This window comes from Bombina bombina, chromosome 5 (assembly GCF_027579735.1).
Source record: "Bombina bombina isolate aBomBom1 chromosome 5, aBomBom1.pri, whole genome shotgun sequence".
Lineage (NCBI taxonomy): Eukaryota > Metazoa > Chordata > Amphibia > Anura > Bombinatoridae > Bombina > Bombina bombina.
In genome coordinates this window covers 288,556,213-288,574,281 of record NC_069503.1, presented here as the reverse complement: position 1 = coordinate 288,574,281, position 18,069 = coordinate 288,556,213, and the positions used below count along the sequence as shown (strand labels likewise).

Here is an 18,069-nt window from a genome sequence, read left to right as displayed (position 1 = left end):
CCATTACTTTAAATATATATTCTAACTTTATGTTGCCTTAAATGCATAATTTAGAACACATTTATGTTTCTCTAGCTGTTTTATAATTCCACCAGTCATTTTAATTACCCTTCCAAAATGCAATGATTGCAGACTGATTAGCGAAAGGAACATTTCATTCCTTCTATCTGCTACTGATATCACTATTAGATATATTAAACAAAACAAACACCAGAATGTAAATCTGAGGCACTCATGCGTAACATTCCCATATTTATTAACTATTTAGTATGCCTAGCATTTAGTAACACTACTGTCCTTGTGTCTGCCTGGTCTCTTACAATGCGGTCTATGAATTGGTTAACTGGTTTCCGTAAAACTGGTATAAGCTATATTTACTGTTTCACAAAGAAAGTTAATCTGACAAGTAAAACTCCAAGCCTGTAATTACAAAAATATGATCTGATGTAAAAAATACAAACCTCCTTTTCTTTTCGGTCTATTGCCTCTCGCTCCTCCTGAAGTTGATCTTCTAAAGGCATTTCTCCTTTGACTCCTGAGACTATAAACTGTTTTCTTTCTTCAACCTTTAATTTGAAAATATATGATATGTTATTTATGCAGAACTTATTTATCTACCTCAGTTAGTAGATATACTTATAGCACATCTCTCTCAGTGTCTGAGCAAATTGTATTAGGTTTGTATGAACCAAGTGAATTGTAATTTTGTCCAAAGTGAAGTAAGAAATATCAAACTTTCTTGGCGATCATAATCCAGTCATGAGGTTGGACATTACTACATACAACTGGCTAAAGCTGAATGCATTAATTCCGAACTTAAGAATTCCAGGTAATTTAACCACAATACTATGTCTTTGAGGCACTAAATACACCCAGTGCCTTATTATATGTGCACTGCTGGATCTGTTACCACTCTGGGCAACTTCTTATTTTACAGTAATATGTGGTACGCTGTGTGATACAAAAAAGTCTCATACTTTTAGTGGACTATCGGTGGTTGAAAGTAGGGCCTGTTCCAGTTCACGGATTCTGCACTCCAACTTTTCTATCTCTTCATTCCTTTCCTGCACATCACGCTGAAGCTGCTCTTTGCAGAGCAAAAGCTCACTGCATTTGTCTGTTTTCTCCTTAAGATTACATTCTAGCTTTTCAACCTATTAAAGAATAGGGGAAAAAATACAATGATTAATATTATTTTTAATAAGGACAATTATAAGGTATGTAGCTAGTAGACATGTGCAATTGGTTATTTGTTATCTAAACTAGTTTCCAAAATAGATGTGGTATTCACATTTTTCCAGCACTAGATACAACACACATAGATCTGGAATTGCACAGATGTTTGTGTGTTGCACTTTTTTCCTAATAAATCTGAAGCCAGAAAAAGATGAATACAGCAGACCACAGCCATTTTTGTGATTCATAGCTAATGTACTGCACATGTCTAGTAGCCAATAGCTGTAAATAGACTTCCTATTAAGGGACTGATCATGCCGCAAAAGTGGCAGAAATGACTCAGATTAACTATAATGTCAATTACAGCAAGCATATGATATTTTTTTCTACAGAATAACACATTGTGGAAATAAATACAAAATGAATGCTTACCAGATAAATTCATTTCTTTCATGGCAGGGATAGTCCATGACTTCATTCCTTACTGTTGGGAAATACAACACCTGGCCACCAGAAGGAGGCAAAGACACCCCAGCTAAAGGCTTAAATATCCCTCCCACTTCCCCTATCCTCCCAGTCATTCGGCCGAGGGAAAAAGAAAAAGTAGGAGAAACATCAGGGTATAAAAGGTGCCAGAAGAAATTATAAAAAGGGAGCCGACCAAGCAAAAATATCTTACGGGGGGGGGTCAAGGACTCTCGCTGCCAGTAAAGAAAGGAATTTATCTGGGAAGCATAAATTTTGTTTTCTTTCCATAAGGCAGGGAGAGTCCATGACTTAATTCCTAACTGTTTGGAATACCATACCCAAGCTTCAGAGGACACTGAAGGAATAACGGGAGGGAACAAAAAGGCGGCGGACCCTAATCTGAGGGCACCACAGCCTGCAAAACCTTTCTCCCGAAAGCTGCTTCAGCTGAAACAAACACATCAAACTTGTAAAATTTAGAAAAGGTATGTAAAGAGAACCAGGCAGCCGCCCTACAAATCTAATCCATAGAGGCTTCATTCTTAAAGGTCCAGGAAGAAGCTACTGCTCTAGTGGAATGAGTCGTAATCCTCTCAGGAGGCTGTTGTCCCGCTGCCTCATAAGCTAGGCGGATGCCACTCCTCAACCAGAAAGACAGGGAAGACTTAGTGGCCTTCTGACCCCTACGCTTACCTGCATAGATGACAAACAAAGATTAAGATTATCTGAACTCCTTAGTTGCCTAAAGATAAAACTTCAAGGCACAAACCACATCTAAATTGTGGAGCAAACGTTCCTTCCCGAGGAAGGATTGGGACACAAGGAAGGAACAACAATCTCCTGAAAATGTTACAATCTGACACAACCTTAGGAAGGAAACCTAACTTAGTACGTAAAACCGCCTTATCGGTGTTAAAAACAAGGTAAGGGGAGGTTACATTGCAATAGTCAACAGAACCTTCCAGGATAACAGTTTAATGTCAACATTATGCATTGGCTCAAACAGAGCCTGCTGCAACACACAAAGATCAAGGAGGAGATTCCAAAACTCTCTTGGCTAAGACTAAGCGTTCAATCTCCACGCAGTCAGCCTCAGAGAATAAAGATTTTGATGTAGGAAGGGACCTTGTAGTAGCAGATCCCTGCGACAGTGTAACCTCCATGGAGGAGATGAGGACATCCCCACCAAATCCGCAAACCAAGTCCTTCGCGGCCAGGATGGAGCAATTAGAAACACTGATGCTTGCTCCTGTTTGATCCGAATCACCACACGGGGGAGAAGAGGTAATGGAGGAAATAGATATGAGTCTGAACCTCCAGGGAACTGCCAGAGCATCTATTAGTTCTGCTTGAGGATCCCTCAATTTCGACTCGTACCTGGGTAGTTTGGCATTTAGACGGGAGGCCATGAGCTCTATCTCCGGCATCCCCCATCAGGAGCATATCTCTGCAAATACTTCGGGTGGAGAGACCATTCCCCCCTGGTGAAAAGATTGCCTGCTGAGGAAGTCTGCTTCCCAGTTGTCCACACCTGGAATGTTGATCGCTGACAGCATACAGTTGTGGGTCTCAGCCCATTCCAGGATCTGAGAAACCTCTCTCATCGCTAAGGAACTCCTTATTCCTCCCTGATGGTTGATGTAGGCTACCAAAGTTATATTGTCCAATTGGAATCTGATAAATTGGGACGAACCCAGAAGGGGCCAAGCCTTCAGTGCATTGAAGATTGCCTGAAATTCCAAAATATTGAACGGTGACGTAGACGACTCCTGAGTCCACACACCCTGTGCCTTCAAGGCACCGCAAACGGCTCCCCACTTGGGTACGTAGTCACAATTTCCCAGGACGGTCTCAAGAAGCACGTGCCTTGGGACAGGTGATCTTGACAGAGCCACCAAGAGAGTGAATCTCTCGACAGGCTGTCCAGTATTATCTTTTGGGACAGGTCTGAATGGTTGCCGTTCCATTGTCTCAGCATGCATAGTTGTAAGGTTCTGAGATGGAATCTGGCAAAAGGAATGGTGTCCATACAGGACACCATAAGGCCAATCACCTCCATACACTGGGCCACTGAAGGACTTAGGGAAGCCTGGAGGGCAAGGCAAGCTGATTTTAGCTTGCAACGTCTCTGATCCCTTAGAAAAATCTTCATGGATACAGAGTCTATAATTGTACCCAGGAAATTAACCCTGGTATTTGGAGTAAGATAACCGTTTCCCAAGTTTATCTTCCATTAATGTGACCGAAGAAGACTTCTCAGTGCTCCCTTGCTAGACGAAAATATGGTGCCTGTATCAAGATATCATCCAGGTAAGGTGCTACTGTGATACCTTGTGTTCTGGCAACTGCTAGGAGAGCTCCCAGAACCTTCGTAAATATTCTTGGAGCAGTAGCTAAGCCAAACGGAAGTGCTATGAACTGGAAGTGTAGGTCCAGAAATGCAAACCTTAGTAATTGAAAATGTTCCTTGTGTATCGGAATGTGAAGATATGCATCCTTCAGGTCTATGGTAGTCATAAACTGTTCTTCCTGAACCAGGAGAAGGATTGATCTTATTGTCTCCAACTTGAAGGATGGGACGCTTAGAAATTTGTTTAGACACTTTAAATCCAGAATTGAACGAAACGTTCCCTCCTTTTTGGGAACCACAAAGAGGTTTGAATAAAACCCCATACCTCTTTCTGATGCAGTTACCGGGACAATTACTCCTAAAGAGACTAGATCCCATACGCAACCTAAAAAGGCAGTCCTCTTCTCTGGTCTTGTAGACAGTCTGGAGAGAAGGAATCTGCCCCTGGGCGGATGAGACTTGAATCCTATCCGATATCCCTGAGATACGACCTCCAGAACCCAAGGGTCCTGAACATCCTGAAACCAAGCGACAATCTGCCCTCTACTCAATTTGATCCCAGATCGGGGTCCGCCCCTTCATGCCGATATGTTATCCGCGGGCTTCATTGTCTGTTTGGACTTGTTCCAGGACTGAGCCGGCTTCCAAGTACTCTTGGGCTGCTCGAGCTTGTATGAGGTCTGAGATTGTTTCTTACTTGTCCGAATGGACGTTCCGATTCTTTCCCAATCGTTACTAATAATGTTTGCCATACGAACTAGTACGGGAAAAGTCTGTGGGACCTTTCTGTCTTCATAGACCTTGTCTAACTTAGGGATCTTAGGTTCCTCAGGTAGCTTAGCCTCTGGAACCTCTAGAGTAGACAGGACCTCCTTTAGTAAAAAACGCAGATATTCAATTTTAAATCTAAAGTAGGGTTTCTCCGCTGGAGGAGACTTAGTAACAGACGTCTCCGACTCAGAAAGTTCACCCTCTGACGCTACAGAGGTTAACTCATCCTCGGATAGCTGAGACATACAGGCTAGATCCCATAGGAATTTAGATGACTCTAATACAGGAGAACTATGTTTAACCTTTCTCTTACGTTTCCCAGAGATAGGTAGGGCACTCAGGGCCGCAGACACTGCCAATTGTAGCTGCGCAGTAAAGTCTGCAGGAAAAAGGTTACCTCCAGATGAAGAATTAGCTGTGCCGTGGGGAACTGCATGTGAAGCAGTTTAAATAGACAGGGCAGAAATCTCTCTGGTCATAGAATCCTGAGAGGTTGATGGCTCAGAGGTACTAATTGCACTATGAGTATTGGCAGACTTAGCTCCCTTCTTAGACTTTAAAACCGTGCTTAGGCAATTGGAATAAAATTGAGCCTCCTCACAATATAAACAGGTATTATTCACTACAGAAGAGGTGGAACCCTCTAATGTAGTATCAGAGTCCTGCATAGCTTTGGTACGTAATTCCACAGATGAAATAAAAAAACGTTACAAAAAACAAGCATTTTTAATATAAAATCGGCACCTTTACAATCCCAATGTCTGAGGCACACACAACCTCCTAGACCCAGACAAATGATCAGTGAAACGCTCTCCTCAGGAGTGCTGTCTGCAGCAGGATCACAAGGAAGAGAAAGAGGCCACACCCGGTGACGTGGTGCGCAAGACAGGACTTCCCCTGCTATGTAAATGAGTGCTAAGCTAATATGAGCTGCGCAACACTCAAAAACAAAAGTGAATCCAGTCTGTTCCAAAGCCAAAAGCACACAATCTTATGAGCCCAAACCTAATGCAGAACATAAAAATCCCCATAACTGTTCCAAATAATCTCCCTAAAGGAGATATTAACCCTTGATCCTATTGAGGTATAGAGGAGTCCCACTGTGACCCTATACAGGAGTCCCTCTAGGATCTATGCTGTGGAACAGATACAGCCTCTTAAGCATGACAGTCTTGTAGCGATGCTCTGACAGGGACTTGAGTGATTAAAAGCAAGCAGTGAAACTCGTCAACACTGATTGCTCAGGAGTTGTTAGCTAAGAGTCTGCATGGTTTCGCAGAAAAACTTTCCCTGCATCTCCAGACTCTTAACTTTCATCAATACTCTCACTGAGAGGTTTATATGATTCCTTAAAACTCCAGTCCTCTCTTGAAGGGAACATACCCATTACAGTAGTATCCGAATCTTCTGACACTTCTCTGCCACCTCCTCTAGTGGCAAAAGGCAAAAATGGCTAGGAGGATAGGGGAAATGGGAGGGATATTTAAGCCTTTGGTTGGGGTGTCTTTGCCTCATTCTGGTGGCCAGGTGTTGTATTGCCCAACAGTAAGGAAAGAAGTTGTGGACTCTCCCTGCCATATGGAAAGTCAAAACTGCCCAAAAGAATTATCAGAAAATGGTGGCAAAAAGGTTGCTTGCACTTACAACATAGCATTGGGAAGTTATCCAATAGAAAAGCAGCTTGTTCCATCATTGGAACATGAATCGCTTCATTGATAAAGCTAGCTAATTTTATTATAAACCCACACAGCTACTGCAACCGCATAAGCAACCTCTCCTTAACAATGTGTGTGGAGTGACAGTTCCATCTGGGTCTAACAGTTCTATGCTGCTCAAGTGGTACTTTAACTATGTGTTTAACTCTTGCAAGAGTTGCAGGGTTGCTAGAGCTAAATTCATTAGAGCATGCCATTTTACCACTGCAATAATCCTTTAAATGAAAAGGTATCTTGCATCAAAAAATTTAGCTTAACATATTAGCAGTCTGAGATTATATCACCAAATAATACTGGGTGCCATATAGCTTGAAATTCTGTATAAAATATACTTTAAAACATCTCATACAGAATTATATCTTTTTATAAATATGGCATTTGGCTAAATTTAAAATGATCTATGTAATGTCACCCTAGGCATGAAAATACTGGACTGTTAAAGAGACACTAAACTAAAAACAGAATTTATGTTTACCTGATAAATTACTTTCTCCAACGGTGTGTCCGGTCCACGGCGTCATCCTTACTTGTGGGATATTCTCTTCCCCAACAGGAAATGGCAAAGAGCCCAGCAAAGCTGGTCACATGATCCCTCCTAGGCTCCGCCTTCCCCAGTCATTCGACCGACGTAAAGGAGGAATATTTGCATAGGAGAAATCATATGATACCGTGGTGACTGTAGTTAAAGAAAATAAATTATCAGACCTGATTAAAAAACCAGGGCGGGCCGTGGACCGGACACACCGTTGGAGAAAGTAATTTATCAGGTAAACATAAATTCTGTTTTCTCCAACATAGGTGTGTCCGGTCCACGGCGTCATCCTTACTTGTGGGAACCAATACCAAAGCTTTAGGACACGGATGAAGGGAGGGAGCAAATCAGGTCACCTAAATGGAAGGCACCACGGCTTGCAAAACCTTTCTCCCAAAAATAGCCTCAGAAGAAGCAAAAGTATCAAACTTGTAAAATTTGGTAAAAGTGTGCAGTGAAGACCAAGTCGCTGCCTTACATATCTGATCAACAGAAGCCTCGTTCTTGAAGGCCCATGTGGAAGCCACAGCCCTAGTGGAATGAGCAGTGATTCTTTCAGGAGGCTGCCGTCCGGCAGTCTCATAAGCCAATCTGATGATGCTTTTAATCCAAAAAGAGAGAGAGGTAGAAGTTGCTTTTTGACCTCTCCTTTTACCAGAATAAACAACAAACAAGGAAGATGTTTGTCTAAAATCCTTTGTAGCATCTAAATAGAATTTTAGAGCGCGAACAACATCCAAATTGTGCAACAAACGTTCCTTCTTTGAAACTGGATTCGGACACAAAGAAGGCACGACTATCTCCTGGTTAATGTTTTTGTTAGAAACAACTTTCGGAAGAAAGCCAGGTTTAGTACGTAAAACCACCTTATCTGCATGGAACACCAGATAAGGAGGAGAACACTGCAGAGCAGATAATTCTGAAACTCTTCTAGCAGAAGAAATTGCAACCAAAAACAAAACTTTCCAAGATAATAACTTAATATCAACGGAATGTAAGGGTTCAAACGGAACCCCCTGAAGAACTGAAAGAACTAAATTGAGACTCCAGGGAGGAGTCAAAGGTTTGTAAACAGACTTGATTCTAACCAGAGCCTGAACAAAGGCTTGAACATCTGGCACAGCTGCCAGCTTTTTGTGAAGTAACACAGACAAGGCAGAAATCTGTCCCTTCAAGGAACTTGCAGATAATCCTTTCTCCAATCCTTCTTGAAGAAAGGATAGAATCTTAGGAATTTTTACCTTGTCCCAAGGGAATCCTTTAGATTCACACCAACAGATATATTTTTTCCATATTTAGTGGTAAATTTTTCTAGTTACAGGCTTTCTGGCCTGAACAAGAGTATCAATAACAGAATCTGAGAACCCTCGCTTTGATAAGATCAAGCGTTCAATCTCCAAGCAGTCAGTTGGAGTGAGACCAGATTCGGATGTTCGAACGGACCTTGAACAAGAAGGTCTCGTCTCAAAGGTAGCTTCCATGGTGGAGCCGATGACATATTCACCAGGTCTGCATACCAAGTCCTGCGTGGCCACGCAGGAGCTATCAAGATCACCGATGCCCTCTCCTGATTGATCCTGGCTACCAGCCTGGGGATGAGAGGAAACGGCGGGAATACATAAGCTAGTTTGAAGGTCCAAGGTGCTACTAGTGCATCTACTAGAGTCGCCTTGGGATCCCTGGATCTGGACCCGTAGCAAGGAACCTTGAAGTTCTGACGAGAGGCCATCAGATCCATGTCTGAAATGCCCCACAGTTGAGTAATGTGGGCAAAGATTTCCGGATGGAGTTCCCACTCCCCCGGATGTAATGTCTGACGACTCAGAAAATCCGCTTCCCAATTTTCCACTCCTGGGATGTGGATTGCAGACAAGTGGCAGGAGTGAGTCTCCGCCCATTGAATGATTTTGGTCACTTCTTCCATCGCCAGGGAACTCCTTGTTCCCCCCTGATGGTTGATGTACGCAACAGTCGTCATGTTGTCTGATTGAAACCGTATGAACTTGGCCTTTGCTAGCTGAGGCCAAGCCTTGAGAGCATTGAGTATCGCTCTCAGTTCCAGAATATTTATCGGTAGAAGAGATTCTTCCCGAGACCAAAGACCCTGAGCTTTCAGGGGTCCCCAGGCCGCGCCCCAGCCCATCAGACTGGCGTCGGTCGTGACAATGACCCACTCTGGTCTGCGGAAGCTCATCCCCTGTGACAGGTTGTCCAGGGACAGCCACCAACGGAGTGAATCTCTGGTCCTCTGATTTACTTGTATCGTCGGAGACAAGTCTGTATAGTCCCCATTCCACTGACTGAGCATGCACAGTTGTAATGGTCTTAGATGAATGCGCGCAAAAGGAACTATGTCCATTGCCGCTACCATCAAACCTATTACTTCCATCAGAATGTCGTCCAAGTAAGGTACTACTGCAATGCCCCTTGGTCTTAGCACCGCTAGAAGGGACCCTAGTACCTTTGTGAAAATCCTTGGAGCAGTGGCTAATCCGAACGGAAGTGCCACGAACTGGTAATGCTTGTCCAGGAATGCGAACCTTAGGAACCGATGATGTTCCTTGTGGATAGGAATATGTAGATACGCATCCTTTAAATCCACCGTGGTCATGAATTGACCTTCCTGGATGGAAGGAAGAATTGTTCGAATGGTTTCCATTTTGAACGATGGAACCTTGAGAAACTTGTTTAGGATCTTGAGATCTAAGATTGGTCTGAACGTTCCCTCTTTTTTGGGAACTACGAACAGATTGGAGTAGAACCCCATCCCTTGTTCTCCTAATGGAACAGGATGAATCACTCCCATTTTTAACAGGTCTTCTACACAATGTAAGAATGCCTGTTTTTTTATGTGGTCTGAAGACAATTGAGACCTGTGGAACCTCCCCCTTGGGGGAAGCCCTTTGAATTCCAGAAGATAACCTTGGGAGAATATTTCTAGCGCCCAAGGATCCAGAACATCTCTTGCCCAAGCCTGAGCGAAGAGAGAGAGTCTGCCCCCCACCAGATCCGGTCCCGGATCGGGGGCCAACATCTCATGCTGTCTTGGTAGCAGTGGCAGGTTTCTTGGCCTGCTTTCCCTTGTTCCAGCCTTGCATTGGTCTCCAGGCTGGCTTGGCTTGAGAAGTATTACCCTCTTGCTTAGAGGACGTAGCACTTGGGGCTGGTCCGTTTCTACGAAAGGGACGAAAATTAGGTTTATTTTTGGCCTTGAAAGACCTATCCTGAGGAAGGGCGTGGCCCTTGCCCCCAGTGATATCAAAGATAATCTCTTTCAAGTCAGGGCCAAACAGCGTTTTCCCCTTGAAAGGAATGTTAAGCAATTTGTTCTTGGAAGACGCATCCGCTGACCAAGATTTTAACCAAAGCGCTCTGCGCGCCACAATAGCAAACCCAGAATTTTTCGCCGCTAACCTAGCCAATTGCAAAGTGGCGTCTAGGGTGAAAGAATTAGCCAATTTAAGAGCACGGATTCTGTCCATAATCTCCTCATAAGAAGGAGAATTACTAGTGATCGCCTTTTCTAGCTCATCGAACCAGAAACACGCGGCTGTAGTGACAGGGACAATGCATGAAATTGGTTGTAGAAGGTAACCTTGCTGAACAAACATCTTTTTAAGCAAACCTTCTAATTTTTTATCCATAGGATCTTTGAAAGCACAACTATCTTCTATGGGTATAGTGGTGCGTTTGTTTAGAGTAGAAACCGCCCCCTCGACCTTGGGAACTGTCTGCCATAAGTCCTTTCTGGGGTCGACCATAGGAAACAATTTTTTAAATATGGGGGGAGGGACGAAAGGTATACCGGGCCTTTCCCATTCTTTATTTACAATGTCCGCCACCCGCTTGGGTATAGGAAAAGCTTCGGGGGGCCCCGGGACCTCTAGGAACTTGTCCATTTTACATAGTTTCTCTGGGATGACCAAATTCTCACAATCATCCAGAGTGGATAACACCTCCTTAAGCAGAGCGCGGAGATGTTCCAACTTAAATTTAAATGTAATCACATCAGGTTCAGCTTGTTGAGAAATTTTTCCTGAATCTGAAATTTCTCCCTCAGACAAAACCTCCCTGGCCCCCTCAGACTGGTGTAGGGGCCCTTCAGAAACAATATCATCAGCGTCCTCATGCTCTTCAGTATTTTCTAAAACAGAGCAGTCGCGCTTTCGCTGATAAGTGGGCATTTTGGCTAAAATGTTTTTGATAGAATTATCCATTACAGCCGTTAATTGTTGCATAGTAAGGAGTATTGGCGCGCTAGATGTACTAGGGGCCTCTTGTGTGGGCAAGACTGGTGTAGACGAAGGAGGGGATGATGCAGTACCATGCTTACTCCCCTCACTTGAGGAATCATCTTGGGCATCATTTTCTCTAAATTTTGTGTCACATAAATCACATCTATTTAAATGAGAAGGGACCTTGGCTTCCCCACATTCAGAACACAGTCTATCTGGCAGTTCAGACATGTTAAACAGGCATAAACTTGATAACAAAGTACAAAAAACGTTTTAAAATAAAACCGTTACTGTCACTTTAAATTTTAAACTGAACACACTTTATTACTGCAATTGCGAAAAAGTATGAAGGAATTGTTCAAAATTCACCAAAATTTCACCACAGTGTCTTAAAGCCTTAAAAGTATTGCACACCAAAATTTGGAAGCTTTAACCCTTAAAATAACGGAACCGGAGCCGTTTTTATATTTAACCCCTTTACAGTCCCTGGTATCTGCTTTGCTGAGACCCAACCAAGCCCAAAGGGGAATACGATACCAAATGACGCCTTCAGAAAGTCTTTTCTATGTATCAGAGCTCCTCACACATGCATCTGCATGTCATGCTTCTCAAAAACAAGTGCGCAATACAGGCGCGAAAATGAGACTCTGCCTATGATTAGGGAAAGCCCCTAGAGAATAAGGTGTCCAATACAGTGCCTGCCGGTTATTTTACAAAATTCCCAAGATTAAAATAATTCCTCAAGGCTATGGAGTATAAAATATGTTTATATATAAATCGATTTAGCCCAGAAAATGTCTACAGTCTTAAAAAGCCCTTGTGAAGCCCTTATTTACTGTCTGTAATAAAATGGCTTACCGGATCCCATAGGGAAAATGACAGCTTCCAGCATTACATCGTCTTGTTAGAATGTGTCATACCTCAAGCAGCAAAAGTCTGCTCACTGTTCCCCCAACTGAAGTTAATTCCTCTCAACAGTCCTGTGTGGAACAGCCATCGATTTTAGTAACGGTTGCTAAAATCATTTTCCTCTTACAAACAGAAATCTTCATCTCTTTTCTGTTTCAGAGTAAATAGTACATACCAGCACTATTTTAAAATAACAAACTCTTGATTGAATAATAAAAACTACAGTTAAACACTAAAAAACTCTAAGCCATCTCCGTGGAGATGTTGCCTGTACAACGGCAAAGAGAATGACTGGGGAAGGCGGAGCCTAGGAGGGATCATGTGACCAGCTTTGCTGGGCTCTTTGCCATTTCCTGTTGGGGAAGAGAATATCCCACAAGTAAGGATGACGCCGTGGACCGGACACACCTATGTTGGAGAAAATTAAACTTTCATAATTCAGATAAAGCAAAAAAAAAAAAAAGACTAAATCCCAAAAGGTGAAAAATATGCAACTACCCTTATTCCAAATACATCCCTCTGTCAAAAACTGCATTCTGAGAGGAAATGGGCCTCAACTTAATCTGAGAACCCCTCCCACTGAAGAATCAAATGCACATCTTTATTCTTCACCTTCCTCCAGAGGAGACCAAGAAAAGACTGAGTTACCAGTCAGGTGGGAGGGTTTTATAGAGCTCTTGGGATTTGGGAATCTTTGCCTACACCTAGTGGCAAGGCAGAGTAATTCCCAGGAGTAATAGATTGTGGACTCTCACCACCTGAATATTTTTTTTTTTTCCCAATTGAATTCCCTTAAAATCTGCAGTCTTTTTATATGCACACTTTCTGAGGCACAAGCTTACACTGAGCATGTGCAAGAATTCACAGTGTATATGCGTTTTGTGACTGGCTGCGTTGTCTTGGTAAAATAGTTAAAAAAATACCATACCAGGAAAATCAAGACAGACAATATTACAGAAGTGTTTTATTTTTATATTTTTAATAGTCTGATTTCCATTGTTACCTCGTTGTTTTGGTGATCAGTGACTGGCTGATGTCGCTGTGGCATTTTAAGCTGCAGTTCAAGCTTCTGTATTTCCTGCTGAAACACATCTCTTTCATGCTCACGATCAACGGCTTGCTCCTAGAATTTAAGATGAAGAAGCATAATGTAAAATGAGCAAACGCTAGCAGATTTCATTTTACTATCACTAGCATTAGAGTAAAAAACAAACATAAGAAAAGAATTAGGCTTTTTCAGGTATGATCCGGCCACTTCTGTTAGAATTAACTTCTGGCTATAATAAAAAAAACATATAAGGCACAGTAGCCATGATTCAATATTTGTACTGTGTTATCTCAATACACGGTGTTAATATTCTGGCAACACAGTGAGCATAACACGTCGCACTAGAAGAGAAGACTTTCCAAATAGAATGAACACGTCAAAAACATTTACACCCATTAACAGTGCAAGTTTGATATAACTATTTGTACTCAGTACCATTAAACACAGTACAAATTATGTTCTAAAAAAAAGTTGTAAATCATAAAACAGAACAAGGATGGCTGCCATTATTTGGCCTCGTGACTGATGTAACCATGCAATTAAACACAGCATGCAAACAAACAAGGTGGAGACAAAAGTATCTTTACTACCTTTCCAGGAAAGTATGCTGCCATAAAACACTGTTTATTTTTTATTGAAAATATTTAAAGGGATATGAAACCCAAAAAATGTATTTTGTGATTGAGACAGTACATCATTTGAAAAACACTCTCCATTTACTTCTATTATCAAATTTGCTTTGTTCCCATAATATTCTTTGTTTAAGAGATACCTAGGTAGGCATCTGGAGCACTACATGGCAGGAGATAGTGCTGCTGTCTAGTATTCTGGCAAAAATGCTGCCATATAGTGCTCAAGAAACGGTCCGACTCTTAAGCATATGTCCCTGCTTTTCAACAAATGGTACCAAAAGAACAAAGGAAATTGATAATAGAAGTAAATAAGAGAGCTGTTTAAAATTGCATGCTCTATCTGAATAATGACGTAGGATCTACATAGAGCGGTGCAAAGCCCATCGTACCACATAACATAGTTCTACTTTTCAGCTTCAGGAAGCTCCAGCAGTGCTGTTTTTCCTGAGCTGTAAGCATTTGCCTTCATATGGTAACTGAGCATGATCGGTGCTCCATTTCCATATGAAGGCAGATGCCAGATTGTTATAGGCACCATCCTGGAAAGCAGGAGGCGGGTGGGTGGGCCAGCAGTGGAGGGGGGGGAGAGTGGGAGGAGCCCTAAGCTGAAGGAAAAAAAACAGAATTTATGCTTACCTGATAAATTACTTTCTCCAACGGTGTGTCCGGTCCACGGCGTCATCCTTACTTGTGGGAATATCTCTTCCCCAACAGGAAATGGCAAAGAGTCCCAGCAAAGCTGGCCATATAGTCCCTCCTAGGCTCCGCCCACCCCAGTCATTCGACCGACGGACAGGAGGAAAAAATAGGAGAAACTATAGGGTGCCGTGGTGACTGTAGTTAGAGAAAATAATTCATCAAACCTGATTAAAAAAAAAACCAGGGCGGGCCGTGGACCGGACACACCGTTGGAGAAAGTAATTTATCAGGAAAGCATAAATTCTGTTTTCTCCAACATTGGTGTGTCCGGTCCATGGCGTCATCCTTACTTGTGGGAACCAATACCAAAGCTTTAGGACAAGGATGAAGGGAGGGAGCAAATCAGGTTACCTAAACAGAAGGCACCACGGCTTGCAAAACCTTTCTCCCAAAAATAGCCTCCGAAGAAGCAAAAGTATCAAATTTGTAAAATTTGGCAAAAGTGTGCAGTGAAGACCAAGTCGCTGCCTTACATATCTGATCAACAGAAGCCTCGTTCTTGAAGGCCCATGTGGAAGCCACAGCCCTAGTAGAGTGAGCTGTGATTCTTTCAGGAGGCTGCCGTCCGGCAGTCTCGTAAGCCAATCGGATGATGCTTTTAAGCCAAAAGGAAAGAGAGGTAGAAGTCGCTTTTTGACCTCTCCTCTTACCAGAATAGACGACAAACAGAGAAGATGTTTGTCTGAACTCTTTTGTAGCTTCTAAATAGAATTTTAGAGCACAGACTACATCTAAATTGTGTAGCAAATGTTCCTTCTTTGAAACTGGATTCGGACACAAAGAAGGTACAACTATCTCCTGGTTAATATTTTTGTTGGAAACAACCTTTGGAAGAAAACCAGGCTTAGTACGCAAAACAACCTTATCTGAATGGAACACCAGAGAGGGCGGAGTACACTGCAGAGCAGATAGCTCAGAAACTTTTCTAGCAGAAGAAATAGCAACCAAGAACAAAACTTTCCAAGATAGTAACTTAATATCTATGGAATGTAACGGTTCAAACGGAACCCCTTGGAGAACTGAAAGAACTAGATTTAAACTCCAGGGAGGAGTCAAAGGTCTGTAAACAGGCTTGATCCTAACCAGAGCCTGAACAAATGCTTGAACATCTGGCACAGCTGCCAGTCGTTTGTGTAGTAAGACAGATAAAGCAGAAATCTGTCCCTTTAGAGAACTCGCTGATAATCCTTTATCCAAACCTTCTTGTAGAAAGGAAAGGATCTTAGGAATTTTGATCTTATTCCATGGGAATCCCTTGGATTCACACCAGCAGATATATCTTTTCCATATTTTATGGTAAATTTTTCTAGTTACCGGTTTTCTGGCTTGAACCAGAGTATCTATCACAGAATCTGAAAACCCACGCTTTGATAGAATCAAGCGTTCAATTTCCAAGCCGTCAGCTGGAGGGAGACCAGATTTGGATGTTCGAATGGACCCTGTATAAGAAGGTCCTGTCTCAAAGGTAGCTTCCATGGTGGAGCCGATGACATATTCACCAGGTCTGCATACCAAGTCCTGCGTGGCCACGCAGGAGCTATCAAGATCACCGAGGCCCTCTCCTGCTTGATCCTGGCTACCAGCCTGGGAATGAGAGGAAACGGTGGAAACACATAAGCTAGGTTGAAGGACCAAGGCGCTACTAGTGCATCCACTAGAGTCGCCTTGGGATCCCTGGATCTGGACCCGTAGCAAGGAACCTTGAAGTTCTGACGAGACGCCATCAGATCCATGTCTGGAATGCCCCATAATTGAGTTAATTGGGCAAAGATCTCCGGGTGAAGTTCCCACTCCCCAGGATGGAATGTCTGACGACTCAGATAATCCGCCTCCCAGTTTTCCACTCCTGGGATGTGGATCGCAGATAGGTGGCAGGAGTGATCCTCTGCCCATTCTATTATTTTGGTCACTTCTCTCATCGCCAGGGAACTCCTTGTTCCCCCCTGATGATTGATATAAGCAACAGTCGTCATGTTGTCTGATTGGAATCTTATGAATCTGGCCTTTGCTAATTGAGGCCAAGCCCTGAGAGCATTGAATATCGCTCTTAGTTCCAGAATGTTTATCGGGAGGAGAGACTCTTCCCGAGACCAAAGTCCCTGAGCTTTCAGGTATTCCCAGACCGCGCCCCAGCCCACTAGACTGGCGTCGGTCGTGACGATGACCCACTCTGGTCTGCGAAAGCTCATTCCCTGGGACAGGTGGTCCAGGGTTAGCCACCAACGGAGTGAGTCTCTGGTCTTCTGATCTACTTGAATCACTGGAGACAAGTCTGTATAGTCCCCATTCCACTGTTTCAGCATGCACAGTTCTAATGGTCTTAGATGAATTCGCGCAAAAGGAACTATGTCCATTGCAACAACCATCAACCCTACGACTTCCAGGCACTGAGCTACGGAAGGACGAGGAATAGAATGAAGAACTTGACAAGCGTTTAGAAGTTTTGACTTTCTGACTTCTGTCAGGAAAATCCTCATTTCTAAAGAATCTATTATTGTTCCCAAGAAGGGAACTCTTGTCGACGGAGACAGGGAACTTTTTTCTATGTTCACCTTCCATCCGTGAGATCTGAGAAAGGCCATAACGATGTCTGTGTGAGCCTTTGCCTTTGAAAGAGACGACGCTTGTATTAGAATGTCGTCCAAGTACAGTACTACTGCAATGCCCCTTGGTCTCAGAACCGCTAGAAGGGACCCGAGTACCTTTGTGAAAATCCTTGGAGCAGTGGCTAACCTGAATGGGAGGGCCACAAACTGGTAATGTTTGTCCAGAAAGGCGAACCTTAGGAACTGATGATGTTCTTTGTGGATAGGAATATGAAGATACGCATCCTTTAGATCCACGGTAGTCATAAATTGACCTTCCTGGATTGTAGGAAGAATCGTTCGAATGGTTTCCATTTTGAACGATGGTACTCTGAGAAATTTGTTTAGGATCTTTAAATCCAGAATTGGTCTGAAAGTTCCCTCTTTCTTGGGAACTACAAACAGATTTGAGTAAAATCCCATTCCTTGTTCCGCCGATGGAACTGGGTGTATCACTCCCATCTTTAACAGGTCTTCTACACAATGTAAGAATGCCTGTCTCTTTATTTGGTTTGAGGATAAGTGAGACATGTGGAACTTTCCCCTTGGGGGTAGTTCCTTGAATTCCAGAAGATAACCCTGAGAAACTATTTCTAGTGTCCAGGGATCCTGAACATCTCTTGCCCAAGAGATCTCTTGCCCGGATCGGGGGCTACTCCTTCATGCTGTTTTGTTAGCAGCAGCAGGCTTCTTGGCCTGCTTACCCTTGTTCCAGCCTTGCATCGGTTTCCAGGCTGATTTGGTTTGTGAAGCATTACCCTCTTGCTTAGAGGATGCAGAATTAGAGGCCGGTCCGTTCCTGAAGTTACGAAAGGAACGAAAATTAGACTTATTCTTGGCTTTGAAAGGGCTATCTTGTGGGAGGGCGTGGCCCTTTCCCCCAGTGATGTCTGAGATAATCTCTTTCAATTTTGGCCCAAAGAGAGTTTTACCCTTGAAGGGAATATTA

General features: G+C 43.0%; 1 protein-coding gene across 1 annotated transcript in view; it reads right to left on the bottom strand.

Moving 5' to 3' along the window:
• The window catches only part of AKAP9 (A-kinase anchoring protein 9), an 894,005-nt gene that overhangs the window by 270,736 nt on the left and 605,200 nt on the right, over positions 1–18,069 (bottom strand). The window contains exons 26-28 of the mRNA XM_053715709.1: positions 13,160–13,279; positions 978–1,154; positions 462–566 (exon numbers count right to left, since the gene is read on the bottom strand). Of these exons, the coding sequence (XP_053571684.1) occupies positions 462–566; positions 978–1,154; positions 13,160–13,279 (402 nt within the window). The remainder of the gene's footprint in view (positions 1–461; positions 567–977; positions 1,155–13,159; positions 13,280–18,069) is intronic.